Source organism: Melanotaenia boesemani, chromosome 1 (genome assembly GCF_017639745.1).
Source record: "Melanotaenia boesemani isolate fMelBoe1 chromosome 1, fMelBoe1.pri, whole genome shotgun sequence".
In the NCBI taxonomy this organism is placed as follows: Eukaryota; Metazoa; Chordata; class Actinopteri; order Atheriniformes; family Melanotaeniidae; genus Melanotaenia; species Melanotaenia boesemani.
Window position 1 is genome coordinate 25,341,670 of NC_055682.1, and position 25,273 is coordinate 25,366,942.

General features: G+C 38.8%; 1 protein-coding gene across 1 annotated transcript in view; it reads left to right on the forward strand.

The window, feature by feature from the left end:
• Nucleotides 1-840: 840 nt before the first annotated feature.
• tspan15 (tetraspanin 15) overlaps nucleotides 841-25,273 on the forward strand; it is a 64,649-nt gene continuing 40,216 nt past the window's right edge. The window contains exons 1-3 of the mRNA XM_041985836.1: nucleotides 841-908; nucleotides 1,949-2,120; nucleotides 22,110-22,295. Coding sequence (XP_041841770.1) covers nucleotides 2,031-2,120; nucleotides 22,110-22,295 — 276 coding nt within the window. The 5' untranslated portion in view covers nucleotides 841-908; nucleotides 1,949-2,030. The remainder of the gene's footprint in view (nucleotides 909-1,948; nucleotides 2,121-22,109; nucleotides 22,296-25,273) is intronic.

Below are 25,273 nucleotides of genomic sequence, written 5' to 3' on the forward strand. Positions count from 1 at the left end.
ATGCACAACTATTTAGCCATATCAAATATCATTAACCACATGGCACCACTGTGGACTCTCTGTGTACACTCTCTGTACTTAAAAGTGCAGTATTTACTACTGGAGTATATTTTACTGCCAAGTGTGAAGAGTTGCTGGTATTGTTTTTCTCTTACAGGTCTGGTTTTACACAGATTAGTCAATATGCCATTTCACAAACATGCAACATGCAGTCATAGACTTTCAAGGTGTGAAGTCAAAATTCACATAACAGCAAAGTTTGAGGATTATTGTAATCAAACTCCTGAATCCTCAATATAATATATTTCTGCACTGATAACTGAGTAGTCTATGACAGATCAGTGTGTCGTAGCTGGTGTGAGCCTCTTGTGATATGGTCTCTGTTTATGCTCTGCACTGCAAACAGCAGGTAGACTTTGACATTTGCTGTGTGTTTCACTATCTGATTATTGACCACTCTTTGTGTTCCTTTTCTTGTTCTTCCTTATAGCGTGATTCCCACCAAACTGCCACTCTGTAGTTTGTTATTCCTCACATCTGCTCTTTTTGGAGACAGAAAATAATGGCCAGAGGTGACTTCTGCCAACCTCACCTGAACATATTCTGGCTTACCTTTTCGTACATTGTGTACAGTATGCTCTGCATGTGTGTACGTTCACATGACCAACCTTTCTTTTGATTCTCCTGCAGGGTGTGGTGTAGGACACATTGAAGGGTTCAGACAGAATAAATAAAAGGTTTCTGAGTTGGTTCGACAAGACCTAGTAAGTGTGATCTCTTAAGGCAAGTTGGTGACTTTGTAGGATGCAAAATTGATAATGAAAGGACAATTCATACCATGGTCTAAAAAGGACAAATGGTCTACATCTACAAAAACTCCACTGAAAGATATTGATTTTCATATCAAGGTAAAAATTTCATTACTTTCTTGGTATATTCTCTGGCTGCAAATTGACAAGTTATGTGAAACTTGAAACTGTTCATATTTGCTTTGCACTCCACATGTGTAATTAGATTAAAATTTTTCTGATAGTTGAAGAAGATAAAAATATGGAATAAATATGGAACTACCAAAACAATTTTCACAGCTCATAATTATACAGAACAGCCAACCAGACAACTCTCTTTAGTGGGGCATGATAAGAAATGAAAAGATTATACTGTGTTGGACGCAGTGCATAGACAAAAGTTGATGAATGGCACCACCCATTAAAGTCTGTACTTTTTATTTTTGATTTTTGCATGATAATCAGCTGTGTATTCCTAAGAAGTTGTTTTGCATCGGTCTTTTGGCTCAGCCTGTATGCATTTGGTTCTGCATGGACAGTGGCACATTTTATTTGCATACAACTTGTATTTAAACTTGAAATCTGTAGTACTGCTTCAAGTGAAACAGCTTTGGACAGGTGCTGTTTTTGGCTTCGATAAAGGCAAGATCATTTTAAAGACACATTTAAAGGATCACAAGAAAGTCTGACTCCTTAAAAGGAAAATACAAAGATTAGGAAGTTCAAGACTATTCCCTGTAATGCAATGCACTTTTATGTAATTGCATGAAGCTGCCATGTTTGTACTTCAAACAGGCAAAAGCATATCTTATAGATTTTCATCACAACATAAGTCAGATGGTATTTGTTTAAGTTAAAACAAGAGTGAGATAATACCTCAGTGAGCCTAATCATTTGAATAATTTACACACAGCTGAGAAGTTTCCTTGTAGAGGGACTTTTGCTTTTTTTTATTCTTTTCTTCTGAAAAGGGGTTGCATTAAGGCACTGAAAAATACATTTTAACTTTGAAAACGACTAGCATATATTTTATTCCAGCCCACCAACAAAGTCATTACCATTTTATTAACTATTAAAAAAATGTTCAAAGTCTTCTAGGAGGCATTTTGTTTTTATTTCTGTCCATACTCCTCCCATCCATCGCCCACACGTGCCCGCAGGTGTGGCAACAATGACAACGCGGAAGTGAGCTGATAAGAGTTCAGAGAGCGGCTGAAGTACAGCTGTTTTCAGACATACACGATGCCTGCCGACGGCGATATCAGATACTGTCAAAGATTTTCCTATGCACTCCTTAAATTCAGCCTGTTCTTCTATGCCTGCATCTGGTGGGTGAGTACCAACGTGATAATCGCGAAAAAGGAGCGCGCGACCTCTTGTTTATTAGTCCGGCTGGTAGATGGGGGGTTGTGTGTGTGTGTGTGTGTGTTTCTACTGGTTAAAGATGGCATGATTGTTGTTCAAGTTAATTAAAAACATGACTTTTTTTTGTTGTTATTTTACTCTCGCGTGTAGCCTTTGATATACAGCTGTGAAGCGACAGGTATACATGTGGCGTAATGATATTCCCCCGATAAAATCATCTTATGTTGTGGCCACACCCTCCTGAGTTTTTTTTTTAAACCCTTTACCTTTTGCTTGCTACTACAGAGTAAATTAGCGGCTAAGTAAAGGTAAAGGGAGGAATAATAAAATGTCTGAGATTACACAAACTGTAGGAACATGATTTGTTGTGTCCAGCTGTGGTCAGACTTCACCACAGAATGAATCATTTGATGAAAGAGCACATGATAAATTGGTGGATTGTGGATTTTAGTAAACACAATATGGTTAAATGACAGTATTAGATTACTCCAAATGATTGATTTGGAGGTGGTTCAGTACAGTTATCAAGGCTGTATTCCTTCTTTGAGTTATCAGTCTGAGATAACCTGTTTCACCTGTTTCAGGACTCCTTGTTTAGCTCTTATGGATCATGCTGTTAAGTAGAGTGTGGATGATACATAATTTTTTGAAGATGTTCCGCTTCCACATGCCATTTGCTAGAGGGGTGGTATTACCCATAACCCCTCTCTAAAATATCAATATTCATACATACTTGGCTATATGTTTAACTATGGAAATATTCTTATGGTGACTGGTCTTTAGTACCTTAGTACATTTACTGGCTCGCTGATTTTGAGCTTTACCTCCCAACAACTTCTGACCTTATTTTACTCCATATTCTCATATTTGTACCTCTTGGGCTGTACATTCCTGGTCCTGGACAAGCCTACTGGATCCAGTCTACGCCAAAGAAATTTAATCAAATCTTATAGTTATCTAATGTGGCCAAAAGTCTGCTCCCAATATTCATCAGGCAATTGTGGCACTTTGTCTTTAGAGTCATTTTATAAGGACAGCCATTTTTATGTTATTTAAAAAAAAAAAAGTTTAAATCCCCAAATCAAACAGAACATCTACAAGCAGATGTGGCTGCCTCCAAATCCAACATTTTCTTAAAAGCATCTAATGAGACCAAGTCATGAAGTCTCAGGTCTTTCTGCAGTTTGTTCCAGATAAAGGGAGCAGCACACAAGAAAGCCCTTTCCCCATCTCATTTTAGACCCTGCTCTGTTTTTCTCAACTTTTTTTTTTAGTTGGTGATCATTTCGGTAAGAGCAACCAAGCACACAATAATTTTAGAGATTTTAAATGCTACTTTAAATATCTGAATTACTTCCCATTTATTACAAAAAAACACACAAAAAAAATACCCCACAAAAACTGAATTATTTTCCGTATAATAAATATAAGAGAGATGGGTCTTTAATGGTGATTAGAAATTTGCATATATCAAAGAGTAGCAACAAAGCTGATTTGATTCATTTGTATTTTTTATGTAGTGCTAGAACCTCCCTCTGGGGACTCTTATGGCAAAAATGTACATGTGCAAAAAAAATACTTTAAAATCATCACACATCAGGATTTTTCTGCAATCACTTGAGTACCTTCAGACTTGCTCAAAACTAATATTTAATCATTTTAGGCTTTTAACCATTTAAATGCCAGTTTAAATTTTCCATCAATCCATTTTCTGCCGCTTATTTGGGATCGGGTCGCGGTGGCAGCTGTTTAAGCAGGGAAACCCAGACTTCCCTCTTCCTGGCCACATTCACCAACTCGTCCGGGGGGATCCTGAGGCGTTCCCAGGCCAGCCAAGAAATGTAGTCGTTCCAGCGTGTCCTGGATCTTCCCCGGGGGCCTTTTTCCAGTGGGACGTGCCCGGAACACACACACTCACCAGGGAGGCGTCCAGGAGGCATCCTGACCAGATGCCTGAGCCACCTCACCTAGCTCCTCTCAATGTGGAGGAGCAGCGACTCTACTCTGAGCCCCTCCTGGATCACTGAGCTTCTCACGCTATCTCTAAGAGAGAGCCCAGCAACCCTGCGGAAAAAAAACTCAGTTTAAAAATTTAAATCATTAATTATCATTTGAAAAAAGAAAAAAAACATACAAAACATGAAATATTTTCTATAAACTAAATATTACTGGAATGGGACTGTCGTGATTAGTCTTGGATATGTCAAAGATCAACAACTAAATGTATTTGATGTCATTAGCATTTTTTTTTGTATTGTTAGCTACTTTCTCTGGTGACCTTCATGACCAAAAGTACCCCATTGACCTCCATTAAAACTCCCTATTTTAATGTCATGGTCCTTAAAGTTCAAAATAATTTATTATTTAATGTCAGCATTTCATTTACAGGTAATGATATTTGACAATTTTACTTAATTCCATCAAATTCAGCTGGTTCTGCATTTGTAGACAGATGCAGGAAATGCTGGTATTTTGTGTTCTCTTTTCAATCAAAATTGTGTAATTTTAACTTTTTATGAGAATTTAGAGGGAAACCTTCTTTAAATATATAAAGTTAGTAACTTAATTTAGTTATTTTTTGTTTTATCTTTTTAAAGTAACATCAGACCACAGATATCTCAACAAATACCATTGACAGAACAAGTTTTATAGCAAGATTATAAAGCTTTATTAATTTTTTGGCAACGTAAACAGCCCTGCATTTGGTTGCTCTTATAGAAAGAATAATATATATTTTGTGTATGACAGATGCTTAATTGACATTTGAATTGAAAAGCATTTATTTGTTTTATGTGGCAAATTGCTAAAGCTTTTCTGTGCATGGTGTGCAGGTGGAGATGCACAGAGGGCTGGTGTGAGGTTTATTATCGCGAATGAAAGCTGCGCTGATAGGGGGGGTGAGGCAGATGAATGACATTTATTTACTTTGTTCCTGCAACTTGTTGATTCCGTCTTGCTAAGACATTTTCACTACAGCATGTCTTGAAGAGTGTGGTTAATGTTCATTTACACTATTCTGTCAGTACTGATAAGTAATTGTGGAGCAGCTTTTGCACTCAGGTAGTGAGTTATTGGAAAGTTTGTATTGCTTGAATAAATTCTTAAATTACTAATACTTTCGTATTTTTGAAGTTTTCGTCAAATTTCTTAAGCTGCCAATATAACTATGTCTGAGGAGTATTATTTGTTCTTAGTGTCCTTTTTTCAGATTCTAATTGACCCGTTTTCACTATCATTTCTCTGTCCTGTGGGACAGGATGTGCATGTGCTGGATATCAGCTGCTGAGGATGTAAACAAGTCAAGTAGAACAGTGTGCAGTACATTAGAGGAACAATGTCCAGAAGGTGATGAGTAATTTCCTGCCTACTGTGGGCAAAAATTTAGGTTGCACAAAGGCAGTCGCTAACTGTTGTTGTAGAAAAATTACCAAGAGTCTGGAATGAGTAAAAGTATATAAGGTTTATTTACAGGAGAAGTATTGAATAAAGAATTACTTGCAAGTAATGAGAGTGGTCGTCCCGACTCGCGTGAAATCGGGAGAGACTCTGAGGATTCATCAGAGAAAAACTTGTTTTTTTCAGCTGGTTCCCGACTGAAGTTCAAACAGCAAAATAATAAATGAGGAATAGAAGACTGAGTGGCCCCACTTTCTTCCAGTTTTTAGACAAAGCCCACATACCAAAACGAGCTGGTATCCCAAACAACTATTGCTATCTAGCAGGTCGAAAACCAGTCTCAACTCTGCCATATCAGAGCTCTGGGAAGAAAGTGGTCAGTCTGACCTCACACACGCATACACAATGAAAACTAACTTCAGTATTCTGTAAAATAAGAACACACAATATAAAAACGTAATAGTGAATGGATTAACAATAATAAATGAATAAAGAAAACTGAATTTACATGTGATTATTATATGAGTATATATGAGCGATTACCATATGCAGAAAAATTTCTTTCGCACTGTTAATGAATGTGAAACTGTTAAAGCTAAAACGATGACGTGTCACTGTCTGTTTTGTTTTAAATTCTTATTCCACAACAGTACAAAATTGCATTATGGCTAAGATGGCAGAATAGATTATCAACATGTAAATGGTAAATGGACTTGTACTCATATAGCGCTTTTCCAGTCAGTTTGACCACTCAAAGCTCTTTACACTACTTATCACATTCACCCATACATTCACACCCCGATAGGCACATCGGGAGGCAACGTGGGGTTAAGTGTCTTGCCAACACTTCGGCATGTAGTCAATGGAAGCCATTGACTACACTTCGGCATGTAGTCAATGGAAGCCTGGAATCGATCCGCCTACCTTCCGGTCGAAAGATGACTGCTTTTCCTCCTGAGCTACAGCCGCCATGTAATAGAGATGTATGCATGGATTTGTTCACATACTAAAAACTTTATTTATCCCATATAGGCAATTCCTTTGCAGCTTACCACAGACACCAGTCAACATTCAAACTGTCAGACATGAATCAGTACAGAGTACAAATTATATCGTTGGAAGACAACAACAAATCCACCCTATCCATCCATCCATCCCTCTCCTTGGCTACATTTGCCACCTCGTCTAGGGGGATCCTGAGATGTTCCCAGCCCAGCCAAGAGATGTAGTCCATCCAGCGTGTCCTGGGTCTTCCTCCAGGCCTCCTTCCAGTAGGACATGTCTGGAACGCCCCACCAGGGAGGCGTCCAGGAGGCATCCTGATGCCACCTCATCTGGCTCCTCTCGATGCGGAGGAGCAGTGGCTCTACTCTGAGCCCCTTCCAGATGACTGAGCTTTTCACCCTATGTCTAAGGGAGAGCCTGGCCACCCTGCATGGGAAACTAATTTCCACTGCTTGTGTTTGTGTTCTTGTTCTTTCGGTCAAACCTACAAATTGGGACAATAAGTGAGGGTAGGAACATAAGTCGACCGGTAAATCAAGAGCTTTGCATTTTGGCTTAGCTCCTTCTTCACCATGAGAGACCGATGCAGAGTCCGCATCACTGCAGATGCCGCACCGATCTGCCTGTCAATCTCCTGCTCCATCCTTCCCTCATTCGTGAACAGGACCGCGAGATACTTGAACTCCTTCACTGAGGGCAGTTTCGCATTCCCTACCCAGAGAAAGCACTCCACCCTCTTCCGGCTGAGGACCATGGTCTTGGATTTGGAGGTGCTGATTCTCATCCCAACCTCTTCAGACTTTCCCGCGAATCACTCCAGCAAGAATTGTAGATCATGGCTAAATGAAGCCAACAGAACCATATCATCTGCAAAAAGCAGAGATCCAATCCTGAGGCCACCAAACTGGATCCACCTCGGCTGCACCTAGAAATTCTGTGCATAAAAGTTATGAACAGAATCTGTGACAAAGGGCTGCCCTGGTAGAATTTCCTCACTGGAAAATATTCCAGTTTACTGCCAGCAATGCGGACCAAACTCTGGCACTGGTTGTACAAGGATTAGACAGCTCATACAAAGGGTCTGGCACTCCATACTCCTGGAACACCCACTGCAAGATTTCCCCAGGGACACGGTCAAACACCTTCGCTAAGTCCACAAAGTAAATGTAGACTGGCTGGGGGAACTCTCATGCCCCCTCTAAGACCCTGAAGACGGTGTAGAGCTGGCCCACTGTTCCATGAACAGGACAAAAACCACAATGCTCCTCCTTCATCTGATGTTTGACAGACCCTCCTCTCCAGGACCCCCGCATAGACCTTACCAGGGAGACTGAGGAGTGTGATTCCCCTGTATTTAGAGCACACCCTCTGGTCCCCCATTTTGGGGAGGGGGACCACCAACCCTGTCCTCCTGTCCTGAGACACTGTCCCTGATGTTCACACGATGCTGCAGAGGCATGTCAACCAAGACAGTCCTACAGCATCCAGAGCCTTAAGAAGCTCCGAGCGGATCTTGTCCAAAACCGGGGCCCTGCCACCGAGGAGTTTTTAACCACTTTTAACCTCAGCCTCAGAGACAGGAGAGTCCATACCATGGTTCCCTGACTGTGCTTCCTCATCAGAATATGTGTCAGTGGGATTGAGTTGGTCTTCAAAGTATTTCTTCCACGAACCATATCCTGAGTCAAGGTCAGCAGCCCCCCATCCCCATTGTACACAGTGTTGATGGAGCACTGCTTCCCCCTCCTTTTATGCCTGAACCTGCACCCCGAAGCATCAGCAGGAACGGGCGGAGCCCTTTGCCCAAAAGGCCCAGCATGTCCACAGAGCACCAAGCCTAGCACAGCCAAAGCAGACACAGCAGCAGCCCACTCAGGCCAGAGCAGAGGGGCTCCCAGACCGGAGCCCCATGGTGCGACGGGGCAGGGGCACCGGGCAGCCCAGGGCAACAGCAAGCAGGCCCAGGGGGTGCCGGGCCCAGAGGGCGCCAGGCCCAGCGGGCGCCGGGCACTGTGGCGCGGGCCGCACGGAGGGCAGGCACCCCACAGGTCCAAGGGCCACCCATTCCCCGCAGCAAAGCCCCGCCCAGGAACCCGACGGGGCCCGACCGCCCCAGGCAAAACCACCGCGGGCCACGCCAACCCAACACCAAGGCTAGGCACCCAGGGACAAGAACATGTACGCAGCCCCCCCATATCCCCTTTACTCTTCCCAAAAAAAACCTCTTTACCCCAGCCCTTACCCATTCACCCTACCCTTACCCAATCATTCAGATTAATATTAATGCAAATCAACTTTAAATACCGTACATTCAAATAAAACATTTTTCTCATTGTGTTGCCATTGCCAAAATTCATGTACGTTGAGTTTTTTAAACCAGCTACATGATGCTCTTTGTTTCTTTTATTTACTCAAGTTGACTGAGCTCTTTTGATACTGGCTCATACTTTCACACAAACACTTCCCATTTATGACTTTCTATTTAATTCAGGTCTTTGACTTTTGACCTCTGGGCAGATGTAATTGCACTTTAACTAGGACTATGGGAATCATTACATATTCAGGCCTTCACGTTCTGGCAACCTTTGCCTCCGTTATATGCCTAATTAGCTTCTTAACTTCAGCATGGTCTGCTAAGTCCAAGGCAGAGAAAATTCCCTCCTGTTATTCTTTCTGTAATCTTACTTTTGTGCATACTAAACAAGCAAGTGTTATTTCTAAAAGAATGTAACTCACTGAGTCTTTAATCATTGTAGTGCTTTGTACTAATTTCCTACATCAGCAAGCCACCGTTCCTACAGTCAAAATACTTGCAGTGCAGTCAAAAGTTTGGACACACTTTCTCATTTCATCTTCTATGGGATGGGAAAGGCTTGTTAGCAGATCTTATGTCCATCTTCTGCAGTGCTGTCTGTGAGCTTTTTCTGCTTTTTAAACTCACTTTTTACAGGCCTATAAAGCTACAGTATGTTGTTTATCCTGTTCCTTGCCAATTGCTGCTCAGTACTGCCAGCTATTAATATTTTTTTATAACTTTAATATTAGTAGAAAACACAGGTTTAATACATATATACAGACAAAGACTCCACACATGTTTAATATACATGGAGATAACAATCAACAATGCAAAAAAAAAAATTATAATTGTGATAAAGTGTTGTTGGCTGAGGACAATGTTTCTAAATAAATGTTAGATTGGCTCATCTATTTGTAGCTATACTGTACATGTATAATATGAAGGAACACTTGTCATGATTCAAGTGTTTCATTTACATTCTGCTAAATATAAGACACCATCCAATCTTTCTATGTACAAGTCCATCTTCAGTTGTAGCCTTGCAGTGATATTTTCCATACAATTCACTGCTGTCAGCCTTTGTATTCATTGCTCCAATGTTGGTGAATGTGGTTTAAGTCAGTTCTAACATTTCTTTGACCCAGTCTCCCCACTCTTAGCTGCAGTTTTATTCTGTTCTCACAGTTACATTTAAGATTAAACCCTGCACTGTCAGTAGCAGCATAGTCAAGTAGTTATAGTGGTCTGACGATGTTATCTTGGGCTTCTGCACTTATATTGTCACTAAGTTATCCAACAGCTAAGTGTATCCTGATAAACACTGCGCTGCCTGTGTTATGGCATTTGCTCCAACAAGACAAGAGCTAAATTGCGGAGATATATTTTCTGTGTTGTTTTTTTATTTGACTGTCAGTATGATTATGCAAAAAATTGTGATGTGAATAAAATTCCAAGACTTTCATTGTCTTGTAATTTGGTTAAAATGAGGTTAAATGGGCCAGCATCATTCCTGATTCTTACTTCCGTTGTTGTTGGAAGAAATTTAGAATTTGTCTGTCTTGTCTGACTGGTCTTTTCTCCTCTTGGTGAAGTGAAAGTGAGTTTGTGGCAAGTCAGCCAGCAGCAGGTCACCATAACAGACGGCAAGCAGGGACATGTAAGGAAAAAACATCATGGTGGATTATAAACAGTGTTGGACCGCTGGAATACTTATGTTAAACACACCTCTTTTCTTTCCTTCCTCTCTATGTGCATACTTATGTCCTCTTCCTCTCAGACATACAATTAATCAGTGTTAATGCTAAATACAGAGGTGTGTGTGTGTGTGTGTGTGTGTGTGTGTGTGTGTGTGTGTGTGTGTGTGTGTGTGTGTGTGTGTGTGTGTGTGTGTGTGTGTGTGTTTTGGGGGGAGATACCTGTACGTATTCATGATTCTTAATTCCAAATCTGATACCTCTGTAGCCAGCTGCTTTCCATTAAAAGCCTGCAAAAGCACTAAAACCTGCAAGTAATGTCTCTTGTCCTTATCTGCCAATTGATGATAAATTAAATTCATAACATGTGCACTTGACTTGGTGTCAGTTTTTCCCAGCCTTCTACATATGTTTGCTTTACCTGCAGTAAGATTTATTCTGTATTTTAATACATGCATTTGCAACAAAGCTGCTCTTACTGTATTTTTCTTTTACAATAGAACAATGTAATAGGGACTAAAACAAATCATCTTGTTGTCATCAGTTTTAAACCTTTTAAACTTGCCGCTCTGTGCTGGTTGTTATAGTCTTTATTTTATAGCCTTATCTGATAAAGTCACATAGAGAAAAGCTGTCCTGTGGTTTTGTTTTTATTTACATGTAAAATCTTAACTGAAAAACCGAAACAAGAAAATGTCATGTCTTTTAACACAACTGACATTTGGGTAACAAATGAAGAGAAAAGCACTCACTCACATGTCAGCTGCCTACATCCTGTGTTTTTAACATGCCATACCTGCCACTCACTGACCAAAGCATTACAGAGAAATATGCTTAAAGCAAGAGGTATGGCTCGTGAGGCAGAATAGGTAAGTATTAATAGATTTGTCACCAGGTTTTTTCCTTTTTTTTTCCTTGAAATGTCAGAAAATATAAAAAAAAAAGTACTATGCTGACAACAGTGTTTGACGCCTAAAATAATAAATCCATTAAACCAATACATTTTAAAATAAACATTTTTACTTGATACAACATCTCTTGAACAAACTGTGTTAAAACAAATGTAAGTGCAGCATAAGATTTGTAGGACTGATGGCAGCATGCTAACGTTCTGAGCTATACCCATCTCAGATTATGAATTATGGCTACATTAGCCTAAATAAGTTAACATAAGCTCTGTGAATATTGTGTGTGCATGTCTGCTGTAGTGCTGTTGTGCAGACATTGCTGCTCACAAACATTACATATTTTCTATCTGAAACTTTCTCACTTTAAATTCTGTGTGCTGGTCATAATTACTTTTTGGTAGTTCTTAGATAAGTTTGAGGTTTAACCCCCTTTTTTTATTTTTTATTCCAAATGGTTTTTATTTGCATAGTGGTGTTTGTATGTTAACAGACCACAATCACTCAAAAATCTTCCTTTTTTTAACTTTTCTCTTCAGGGTTGCCTCAGTAAATCATCGGCCTCCATCCTCTTACACCAACTAACGTCATTTCCTCCTCCACTACATCTATGAATTTCTTCACTGGTCTTCCTAGGCTAGTAGCTTATAAAACGCCTAACCATTAACCAAAACACTGTTACCAAATTACCATTACCAACAAAATTAACATTGAAGAAAAGAACATCACCACCGTTGATAGTTAGAGCAACCTAAAAAAATATTACCCACAACAAGATCTTCAGCATTTAACTTTTCTTGATACTAAAAAAATTTAAGTACTTTTTTTTTAAATGATTTTAAAATATAAGTCATTTTAAGTCATCAGAACAACTATTCCACAGTTTGACAGCAGTGACAGATAAACAATTAATCTTAATATTTGTCTGTACCATGAGTTTGCTAAATATTTAATTTCCTCTAAGCTCATAACATTTCTCCTTCTTTTTAAACAGTGTCTATATACAGAATGGCAACTGATTATTAACTTTATACATAATTTAATTGTGTTGTAAAATACTAGATCTACTAGATCTAAATTTCAGTATGTGTAACTGAATAAAGAGTGGATTTGTTGGTTCACAATACTTTTTTTTTTTTTTTTTAACAAATTGTACATATGACCTTCTTTTGTAGTAAGAAAACTGAATTTGTCTCTGTGTGTGTGATAAGTGTTTCCCCAAATCCCTACACAATAGGTCAAATATGGAACAAGCAATGAGTTACATAAAATTAAAAGTGATTTCTGACACAGATAGTCCTTTACTTTGTACAGGGTTGCAATAGATTCAATGGTTTTGACATAATTTATGTGATTTCCAATTTAGATTATGGTCTACAATAACTCCTAAAAACTTAACTTCTACTGATATATTTACCATCCCTCTGCTTTACATGCCAAAACCATCTTTGTCTGGCCTCTCTGACTTTGTCTTCATAACATGTAACATGTGCTGTCCATCTGATGTCCTCATTCCTGATCCTTTCCATCCTCGTCACTCTCAAAGAGAACCTGAACATTTTATTCTCTGCTACCTCTGGTTCTGCCACATGTATTTTCTTCAGGGCCATTGTATAACCGTACAACATCACTGGTCTCAGCACTGTTTTGTACTGTCCTTTTATTCTCGCTGATATTTGCAAATGAATAAAATCTTCACACACTTATACTGCCTGAATTGCCTAGTCCTGTTAAAGTTTTAAGAAATGAGATGGCAGCTGCATAAAAACTTGACTCAAACTCAAAGTTCACCATGTGAACTCTGTCTGAACTACACTACAGGCTTTTGTTACTGTTTTCAAGTACATTGGTAAATTACTATAATTCTTATGTCGGCACAGACATAATTAACTTAAATGCTGCAAATGGGCCAGTGATGATGAGGGCTGGCCCACAAAAGGAGATCATTATTAGCTTTAAAATGATTCAGCTAATTTATTATATTTCTTGTCAAACTGACTACTACACAGTGGCATTCACATTGCATGCACATTTATCAATAGAGACGTGAGAATGTTTAGAATATTCTCTTTTTTATTTACCTGTCATAAGACAGTAATAGATAAATTTAGGTACTAACAATTTAGTCATTTAATTATGTTAGATTATTTATCAAATTCAACAAGTTTAGCAGTGGATTGTAAAACAGACTTCTGATCTATAAAATACTTTGCCCATTTGCTAAATTTTGTGTTTTGTTCATCGGACAATAGTTACAGATTTACTGTTCAATAATCAAAAGTTGCAAAGCTATAAGCAAGTTTTGTCCAAGTAAAGTAGTTTTCCTTTAAAATAAATTATGTTTTCATTGTTTGTTTTTTTCATTTGCAAATATAGCACATCTCCCGTGTAATAAACCAACACAACTCGTTTAACACTTTATAAATGCAAAAAGATAGCAGTTAACTGAAATCACTAACCAGCCTAAATTAATTCCTTTGTTTTTACCTCAGTGATCACATTAGCAACCTGCAATTGCCATGTGCTTTATGACAGTGAATAAATCTGTCCACGTGGCCTTGTACTTTTATATTTGTCTGGATCTCATCATCAGGACAGATGTGGTCATTTGTAGCTGTGTCTTCATCCTCCACTGCATACAGTGATGGAGAGCAGAATGTGTTGCAAACGCCCTCTCTATCTGCTTTGTCCTAAAAAACATTTTAGCTCCCAACAGCCTTCATAAAAGAAGTGTGTTTTTGTCTGTTACATGTTTTATATCAATGGTCACTTCCAAGGTTGGGTAAAAAAAGAAATGCTACATGCAGCCACACCTTCTCCTGCAGCTAATGTAGGAGAAGGCTAGTTACTAAAGGGATGCGTTTTCAAATATATAATTTCTTAATATAGTTAGTTTAATGGATAATCAAAACTAGCATGTCAAGTCATTAAGTCAAGGAATAGAAGAAAAATAATGACAATGGAGTTTTTAAATTATTAAACCAGGCCTATTATAATATTTTTTATCTGAATCTTTTGTTAAAATTTCAGAAGTAGATTTAATTTGTCTTAAGTTCTTCTATGTATGAGTGCTGGAAGCATTTCATCTTTTTAAATTTCCACAGCAAAGGTTTGTAGATACAATCTCCCTTAAAGATAGTCCGTGAGTAGTCATGTCGGAGGTGCTTTTCTTTTCATTCGGTGACATTTTGGAGAGATGACCCTTTGCACTTACCTCTCCCCTCATATTATCTCTGTTAGACGTTGACAGGTGCATTTGCTGATTACACAAATAGTTGCTGCCAAATGGTAATTTGATTTCATTGACCTTTTGAATAAGGATCACATTAACATTTTTTATTTTTACATTAAAGAGCCTTGACAGTCTGCATTATTCAGTTTGCTGGGAGCAGTAAAAGGCAGTTCAGAAGGAAGGGGCGCCAGCATAAAGCTGTTTTTAATAGATATTACAGCTGTGGAAAAAAAAACAGTTTTCTGCCATTTGTTTTACTACACTTGTGGTTTAATTATGGTAATCTGTCATTACAAACTTTCAGATTATTTTTCTCCATTATTTTTCCCTCTTGCAAGCGAGCCCCGCTAAGTCATTGGTATATAGTGCACTGGTGACTCTAATTGGTCCCTCAACAAAGATAGATGTGTGTTGCCCCATCTTGTAGCCATTACTGTCTAAAGATCCTGTATCTGCTACCGCTTGCTGACATTCACAGTAGCATGAATAGCTAGACTGACATTATTAGACAGTGGTCCACAGTTATTGATAAGGGTATCTTATCTGGAGATCTAAGTTATCCTGTTTTTAATATTAGTTAGAAATCAGCACATTAAACTATTCTTCATCTGTCAGAAACTGCTTTTGATAACTGACAATCCACTCTGGAAAATAAAACTCAAATCTAGTTATAATAAGGTATCAGAAATTAGTAAAGAAATGGCTTCAAACATTTGCAAAGACTATTAATGTTTTAATTTTTTTTAGATATTTGACATAGTAGATAGTTTTTGTTGTAGGCTAGCTGGACACCAGTGTGATCTGTTTGTTTTACTGACCAAATGATTTTTATTTTCTGGTCACAACGTTGTTTCTAATAAGAGCAAATAAGCTGGAGGGCAACATGGATGCCTAGAAATTTAGTGTCGGATTGACAACAGTTCACCTAAATTTAACCTGCTGTTGTTGTTGGGGTTAAAATCCAATGTTTCCTCTGTCATGACAGCATGTCGTTTCTCCTCTGCTCTACCACTGCTGTTCAAACAGCCAAGAACTTTACAAGTCCTTCCAGATTTCCTTGACACTATTAAAAACATTCGTACAGTCAGTACAGTTCTTATCTCTTCTGCTCTGACACTGCTGCAGTGGCGTTTCTGTGTATGTCAGAGGGTGTCCTTCTGGTGTTTGCCTGAATTTGTCTTTACAAAGTCTGTAGATTATTAGTTTCTCAGCACCAGTGGTTCTCAAATACTATGTTAAAATTTTCTTTCGATGATATCAGAGTAATGTGTGGAAAGAAAAGAGAAGAGAAAGGTGCTGCTCTTGTGTGTGGGTGTGTGTTTTCCTAATAGATTTACCAAGTCCTAATCTTAAGTACTGCACAGATCTCAATCAAGGAAAGCTGCCCACCCAAACCAGCTACCAGCACTCTGCTCTTTCTGCTCTCTAAATGAGGACAAAGTCTCTAAATTTTTACTCCACTCAAAACCCACAACCTGTCCTCTTGATCCTGTCCCTACCAACATCCTGCAAAGAATTCTACTTACAATCAAATCTGCAGTAACCCATATTATCAACTCCTCTCTTAAATCCAGTGTCTTTCCGTCTGCCTTCAAGCAAGCTTTGGTTACCCCCCTGCTGAAGAAACCTACACTCAACCCAGCCCTGGTTGAAAACTACCGGCCGGTCTCACTGCTTCCATTAATATCTAAACTACTAGAGTGTGCCGTCTTCAGTCAGGTTTTCACAGTTCCTCCAAGATAACAACCTGTTCAATCCATATCAGTCTGACTATAGGCAAGGTCACTCTACTGAAACTGCTCTTCTGTCAGTTACTGATTCTCTACGGCTTGCCAGATCCGCTGGTCAATCCTCAGTCCTTATACTGCTGGGCCTGTCCGCTCCCTTTGACATGGTTAACCATCAGATCCTCCTCTCCACACTCTCAGAGCTTGGCATCTCAGGATCTGTCCTCTCGTGGTTCATGTCCTACCTCACAGGAAGATCCTTCAGAGTATCTTGGTGTGGGGGAGTGTCCAGATTGCATGAGCTGACAACAGAGGTGCCTCAGGTCTTGGTGTTTGGCCCTCTTTTTTTTTTTTATACACCTCCTCACTCGGTGCAGTCATTGGCATGACGCAACCGTCTCAATGTGAACATCAGCATGCCTTGCTGATATCTCCGCATGGATGAAGGATCACCACCTTCAGCTAAATCTGTCCAAGACCGAGCTTATTGTCTGTACAGCCAATTCTTTCTTACCGCCACAGATAAGCATGCAGCTTGACACTATCACGCATGTGCCTACGTCTTCTACCAGGAATCTTGGTGTCATGGTAGACAACCAGCTGACCTTGAAAGTCCATGTTGCCTCGGTTGCTCGATCTTGCCGTTTTGCTCTTTACAGCATCAGGAGGATCAGACCATACCTGACTGAACACACGGCACAGCTCCTGGTCCAGGCTCTGGTCATTTCACGCACTGTCTACTGCATCTCCTTACTGGCTGGCCTGCCTGCATGCTCAGTTAAACCTCTGCAGATGATTCAGAATGCAGCAGCATGTCTGGTCTTCAACCAGCCCAAAAGAGCTCATGTCACTCCGCTGCTCATCGCTCTTCACTGGCTTTCAGTTGCAACGCGTATTAAATTCAAAGCTCTGCTTCTGGCTTACAAAACAATAACCCAAACAGCTCCTGTCTACCTTCGCTCCTTAATCCAGAGCTACACTCCCTCTACACAGTAGCTGCGTTTCCATTACAGTATTTCGCAAAATAAAAGCGATATTTCTAAGATTTCGATAAAGTGCAGTTGCGATTTGCAGGTGTTTCCATTGAATGGTGTTTAGCACATTAGCCGTTATTCTCGTAAAATCCCGCTAGACTCCACTATGAGGAGGATAGAGATCTCTAAATCCTTGTAAAAAAAAAAAAAAAAAAAATTCCGTCTCCTCCTGTGTCTACTCAGACTGTGCCATCTCTATTTGAAATGAACTGGTCACGTGACCCGCTACATCACGTACAGTGAAGCGTAAATGCGTGAAAAGTGTTTCCATTACACTTTTGCGATATACTTCTATATCGACACGACTGACAAACCACCTCATGAGAGCGTAAAAACTTTATAGCAGTATTTGAGTTTTTTCGAAATGTAGGTGTTTCCATTACTGTTTTTTTATTGCAATATTTAGCTATTACGCAATTCTAGGGGTAATGGAAACGCACCTAGTTACGCTCTGCCAGTGAAAGACGTCTAGTGCTCCTACCACAATGTGGCGTAAAATCAGTAGCAGACTCTTCTATGGGGCTATTATTGTAGCAATATTATCTACAAATCCGTGTTGAAAGTCACAAATGCATACAGAGAGTCGTGTATCCGTATCTTAATTTGTGTGTGCACAGTTGGATTCGCAAATGTGTAAATAAATCCACAAATGTGTGATGAGATTTCTGTGTCTGTACAAGAATCTGCAAATGTGTAAAACAACTTGTGTGTAACCCGGTTTGCAAATGTGTAAAAAAATTCCACAAATCTGTATTTAAAGTTGCAAATGTGTAGACCAATCTGTAAATGCGTGCTAAGATCTGCACATGTGCAGACCGATCTGTATCCACAGAGAGACATGAATGCCTGGAGTATTTCAGCTACAAGACCCAGAAATACAGACAAATCGCTGGTTACGAGTCAAGCAGCTTCTGGATTGGCTCTCTCTACACACGTGGATTTTGCTACACTTGTTCCGTGAGAAATCCACAAATGCGTGTCAGGATTCGTATCCGTAACGCTTGGGTTTGCGTGCCCTGACCGCTGGCTCACAGGCTGCCTCACTCCGGCTGCCGTTGGTTCGCTTGCTCTGCTGCTGGCGGTAATATAATTACTGCGGTCAAGCCAGCCGCCTTTCGTTTTCGCGTAGTCAAGCCAGCCGCTCCTACATTTTCAGTGCGCACCTACCGTCAGTTTACGGTAAATGCAAGCGTACTGCTGCAAGGAAATTATTTCCGGTTCACAAAATAAAAGCACGAATTTAAATGTGTATTATCAAGTGATGTTTTAAGAAACTGATTCACGTTAACTGTAAACTATCGGGGTATACTGCTAACATTTACACTAAATAAATACCTTAGAATGTATGGAGTTGAAAACAGTTTTATCTATCTATCTATCTATCTGTCTGTCTGTCTGTCTGTCTGTCTGTCTGTCTGTCTGTGCGTCTGTCTGTCTGTGCGTCTGTGCGTCTGTGCTAATAAACATATACTGAGGCCTTAAAGCAAATACTAAGTGGTGTATGTTGACCATCCTTGACGGCACTATCATTCTGGACTGCTTTGGGGTCAATAGGTCACATGACCTCAAAGCTATTGAGCAAAAATGCTCATATTTACACTTTAAAAATCATTTAAAATATATTAAGACCTTAAAGCAAATACTAAGTGGTGTATGTTGACCATCCTTGATAGCACTATCATTCTGGACTGCTTTGGGGTCAAGAAGGATGAGAATGGACAGTAAACCAGAATCTGAAGCTATAAGGTCATTGGAGATTTTGAGGAGTGCCGTTTCAGTGCTGTGGAGGGGACGAAAACTGTACTGAAACTGCTCGTAAATATTGTTTGTGATGAGGTGGTTATGAAGCTGAGAGGCAACAGACCTTTCAAGAATTTTGGAAATGAAAGGTAAATTGGACATAGGGCGTAAGTTATTAAAATTGGTGGGGTCCAAACCGGGTTTTTTCAGGATAGGTGTAACTGTAGCCGTTTTAAGTGCAGGAGGGACGATTCCGGAAAGTAAAGAGGAATGAATGATGTTGGTAATGAGAGGAGCAAGAGAGGAGGAACAGGTTTTGTTTTTGTTGTTGTAATTAGGTTACACATGTTAAGGAAATGTTTTTGTTTTAAAACTATTTGAAAAGTGCCTTTAAGATAGTTTGATATTGATGTGTAAATAGTTACAGTAAATATATATATGTTTACCATTTTTGGTCATTTAAATATTATTGTCTTTGTTTATTTGTTATTATTATTATTGTTGTTATTTTCAATTTTATTGGTACTATTGTTGTTCTTATAGTGATGAGGTTACACATGTTGAAGAATTATTTTTCTTTTAAAACTATTTGAAAAGTTCATATACCATTTGACCATTCTATTTATTTTATTTAATTTTATTGTTCTATTGGTTTTAGATCTACTTTACTTCCAAATATATATTTTGATAGACATTTTGAGAGTGACATGTGTAAATAGTTAAATGTATATATTAACTATTTTATGGTCATTTCCTAATTCAAATTGTTATTATTACTAGTATTATTTTATTTATTATCATTGTGTATTTATTGATGTTGTTTTTGAGGTCATTTTAATGTTAGATATCATTATCATAATTTTTTTCCCCACAATGCTTAAGTTACACATGTTGAAGAATTGTTTTTGTTTTAAAAAGGTTTGAATTTGAGATATCTGAAGTCCTTTTACTGTGTGACCACTGTATATATTGTATTTCATTTCATTATTCTATTGGTTTTTGATCAAATTTACATAACAAATGGGAGCATTTTCGGCTCAATAGCTTTGAGGTCATGTGACCTATTGACCCCAAAGCAGTCCAGAATGATAGTGCCGTCAAGGATGGTCAACATACACCACTTAGTATTTGCTTTAAGGCCTCAGTATATGTTTATTAGCACAGACGCACAGACGCACAGACAGACAGACGCACAGACAGACAGACAGACAGACAGACAGACAGACAGACAGACAGACAGACAGACAGACAGACAGATAGATAGATAGATAGATAGATAGATAAAACTGTTTTCAACTCCATACATTCTAAGGTATTTATTTAGTGTAAATGTTAGCAGTATACCCCGATAGTTTACAGTTAACGTGAATCAGTTTCTTAAAACATCACTTGATAATACACATTTAAATTCGTGCTTTTATTTTGTGAACCGGAAATAATTTCCTTGCAGCAGTACGCTTGCATTTACCGTAAACTGACGGTAGGTGCGCACTGAAAATGTAGGAGCGGCTGGCTTGACTACGCGAAAACGAAAGGCGGCTGGCTTGACCGCAGTAATTATATTACCGCCAGCAGCAGAGCAAGCGAACCAACGGCAGCCGGAGTGAGGCAGCCTGTGAGCCAGCGGTCAGGGCACGCAAACCCAAGCGTTACGGATACGAATCCTGACACGCATTTGTGGATTTCTCACGGAACAAGTGTAGCAAAATCCACGTGTGTAGAGAGAGCCAATCCAGAAGCTGCTTGACTCGTAACCAGCGATTTGTCTGTATTTCTGGGTCTTGTAGCTGAAATACTCCAGGCATTCATGTCTCTCTGTGGATACAGATCGGTCTGCACATGTGCAGATCTTAGCACGCATTTACAGATTGGTCTACACATTTGCAACTTTAAATACAGATTTGTGGAATTTTTTTACACATTTGCAAACCGGGTTACACACAAGTTGTTTTACACATTTGCAGATTCTTGTACAGACACAGAAATCTCATCACACATTTGTGGATTTATTTACACATTTGCGAATCCAACTGTGCACACACAAATTAAGATACGGATACACGACTCTCTGTATGCATTTGTGACTTTCAACACGGATTTGTAGATAATATTGCTACAATAATAGCCCCATACTCTTCTCCTATGTTGATCCCCGATGGTGGAACGATCTACCAAACTGCATCCGATCAGCAGAGTCCTTATCCACTTTTAGGTCCAAGCTAAAGACTCAGCTGTTTGAGGAGCATTTTCACACTTAGCTTAACTCCTCTACTCGTTAGAAAGATTTGTCCATCTCTTTGGCAAAACTCAGCACTGAATAAGCTGCGTGCACTTAAGCCCAAGATCTCGTAATTAAACAAAGGACTATTATAGAGACAAAAAATAAAAAAAAAGAAATAGCACTGCCTCTAGCACTACATGACAGCACCTGGGTTCAACTGGACTCTCAGCAGTCTGACTACCACTTAATTATGATGTCCCATCCCATTTGAATTCTTGCTTGTGTTGTTCTTACTCTCAAATGTAAGTCGCTTTGGATAAAAGCGTCTGCTAAACGACTGTAGAATAGTAGAGAAAACTTAGATTGATATTATGTTATTCATTGTGTCATGTGTTCTGTATTATATAGTTTCTTATATTTTACTGAATATTCAACATAAACACATTTTGCTTTTGTTTTTGTCTGGACTGGCTCCATAGCTGCTTTGTTTTGCTGTTGTTTTTTTTTTTCTTCTTCTTTTTCCATAGATACCTGAAAGAAGAAGAACATCTGTGTCAGGACACTATTACAATTTGGTCCACTGTTTTTATTCATTTACGTATGGTAAAAGCTACTCAAATTGTATGAATACAGTTAGCTGCTTGTGTCCCAGCATATCAAAGCTAATGTCTATTGCATCCTAACTGCTTCTCTTTTCTGTTTCCAGTTAATAGGCGGAGGTATCCTGGCCATTGGTATCTATGCTGAGGTAGAGAGGCAACGCTACAAGACACTGCAGGGAGTGTTTTTGGCTCCAGCGATAATCCTGATCCTACTTGGAATTGTCATGTTTATTGTTTCACTCGTTGGAGTCTTGGCTTCACTGAGGGATAATCTAACATTGTTGAAAGTGGTGAGTGCTGGAAAAATTATATTTGACGCACAGTCTGTAGATTTTCTGTTCATTGTTTTTTAAAAGATGAAATGTTTAAACACTGCATGCTCCAACAGTCACCATTGTCATGTCACAGTTTTTGCAGATTACATAAAGTCATCATGGAAATTATTGTCAATGCTCATTTGGTTTGATATTTGGATTAGCAAGTTGCACCTTTATCAGAAGTTTTTGGCAGCCATCAACAAGCTCCTGGTTAAATTTAACCAGACCTGTGTATTGATGGAGCAGGATGTATTTTTGAGGACAATCTAAATATTTTATTAGCATGACGTCACTTCCAGCAGGATTAACAGTTTTTACACTGGGTTTTGTTTTATTAGTGAGTTGTGTTGTTGTCCTATTCACACCAGCTACATGCTGCACAGAGATGATGCCTTTGGTAATGAATACAATTTTTCTTATAATCCATGGTTGATATTACTCAAAAAGTGAAATTTGGAGAGTTGACTATCTAAGACCATCGATCATCAAAACAAAAAGTATATTAAAAAAATGTTATAACTTCTAATAATAGATCTCTAAAGTCTGTAACATGTTACCTAAGCAGTAACACAGGGAAAGGTGTTATGGGGTCAATACGATGGCCAACAAATGTTTTAACTATTGTTATAGCCCGGCTCAATGGCTGCAACAAAAAGGCAGGTAGGCACAAAGTGGTTATTTACGAAAAAATAATTAAGGAAAACCAAAGTAAAACGGTCTATGTCGGTAGTGTAAGCTGTGTATGGATATAGGGAAAGGTATGCAAGAACACAAGCCAAGCCAAACAGAGCAAAGCGCCACCTGCACAAGCTCAGGAGAAACCCTGAGTTCAGGCTGGTGATGCTCTTAAGTAGGAGGCAGAGCACACCAGGCCCAGTTGTGGCTCGTGCCACTAATCACCAGACGGCACCTCCAACACAAACTCAAAGTGGTGGTGGGGCCGTCACCCCCCTTATTTTGTATTTTTTTATTGTGTATTTTGCTTTGAATAGCTTCCCTGATGCTTAACTTGTGAAAACAGGCAGCACAAAGAAACTCTAGACATTATCCAGCTGCAGCTCCATTTAAGCTTTGGCTAAGATAAATGTGCCATGCAGCTGGTGTGCTTGCTCTAACCTATTAATATGAGAGGGGAAATGTTTATCACATACAGCATGCAGCTGGTATAAATCCTTGCCTTTAATCCTCCAAACATACCTCTTATCATTGTGACCCAACTATTACCTTTGTCTTGTTTCATAAAAAAAAACTTCATCCAGAAGCCTTTTTCTTTGTTCATGTGATCAGCTTCAGACTGATGTTGACCAGTATGGTGTTAACAGAGGCCTTTTTGAATGGCAGCATTTGTGTCCATGATGATTTAAAACCCACATGACTGGCCATGAAACTGATCTCCTCTATGCTCACGATGACAGTTCTGGCTCCTACAATATCTTTTCAAATAGGCTATGCCTCACACATGCATGAACTTACCACATGAAATCTGCAGCTCTGTAAAAGCCACATTTCTGTGTAATATTTTTAAAACATTTTTAGTTTTAAAGTCTGCCCCAGTACAGAGACTGAAAACAGGCTTCAAATATGATAGCATATTCATGTCCTGAATGGGTATATGTGAACTTTCGACGTCTGTGTATCAACTATTATAGCATAAATTTGTGTTTATTTATAAGCTGTTAAATCAATGTTCCTTGAAGCTCTATAAATGGCAGGTTGCACTAAGGTAAGATATGTTTAACATTATCATTTTGTGAATCTTTCATTTGAAGATTGCAGAAACATAGTTTCTTCTGAAGGAAATTATTTCCTCTTGATTTCTTTTTTTAATTTTTCTATTTTTGATTCAGCTATAGAAATTTTGTTAAAAAAAACAAAAAAACATTACAGCAATAGCTAAGCATTTTTATATACATAAACATCTTATATTGACACATACTCTAAATGTAAATGATGACATAATTAAATTAATGAGAAAAACAATCCAATATTGCATATCTCTGAGTAATGACTATATGTGAACATTTGCATTTGCTTCTGTTATCTGTTGCAACCCTTCTGAGATGGTAACGCTGTTGAATACAAGTACTGACCAGTCCTGCTCACTGGCCTGGATGAACTCTAGCCTCTAACCTGTTTGCTTCAGGTCCTTAATGCTACATTTCTGTTGGATTACATTCAAGACTTTGATCTGGCCATTTGAAAACATTGAATTAATTCTTCCCTATCCTCTGGTACAACAACTTGTGTGCTCAGGGTAATTTTTTTGCCGCATGACCCACTTTCTCTAGCTATTAAGTTCCCATATAAATGTTGTGACATCTTAATTCAGAATTTGCTATTTTATTTAGAAAATCAATTCAGTTACATGCTTTTTATAGCATAGCAATTTAAAGCGGTAGTCACCTTAGAGCAAAAGTAAAACCTAACAAATTCCTCTTATCAAATTTCTCAAACGGTGCAGAGAAAAACTACTTCCATTTAACAGGAAGGGGAATGAGAGTGAGAGAAATGACAGTGCCAAATAAACACAGAAAGAGGTTTGTGTTAAGATTTAAGAGATTTTGCTTAATTTCTTTTTATGTAAGGAAGTGGATGTTAGATTATTAATCCTTTCTTGATTTTACACAGAGGATAATCATATCTAATAATAATTACAGATGTCCAGCCCCAGCATAACAATATGAACTAGTTCATCAGTATTATGCAGGATGTGATAGTGGTCCTTAAAACTTGTTTGATCTATGAATTAAAGAACAGGTCCTGGCCAAACACAACTCCTCACAGTGGTACTGGAGGCCTAAGTAGGGTTATTCTGGATATCCTTGTGGGCTCTTATAACAAACTCCTTTTTACTTGTTAGAGAGCAGTGGACTTCTCTTTGAAGCACTGTCATGTATACAGTTGTTGTTCAGAGTTGTCCTGTTAGTGGATTCATAGACATGAAAAATTAA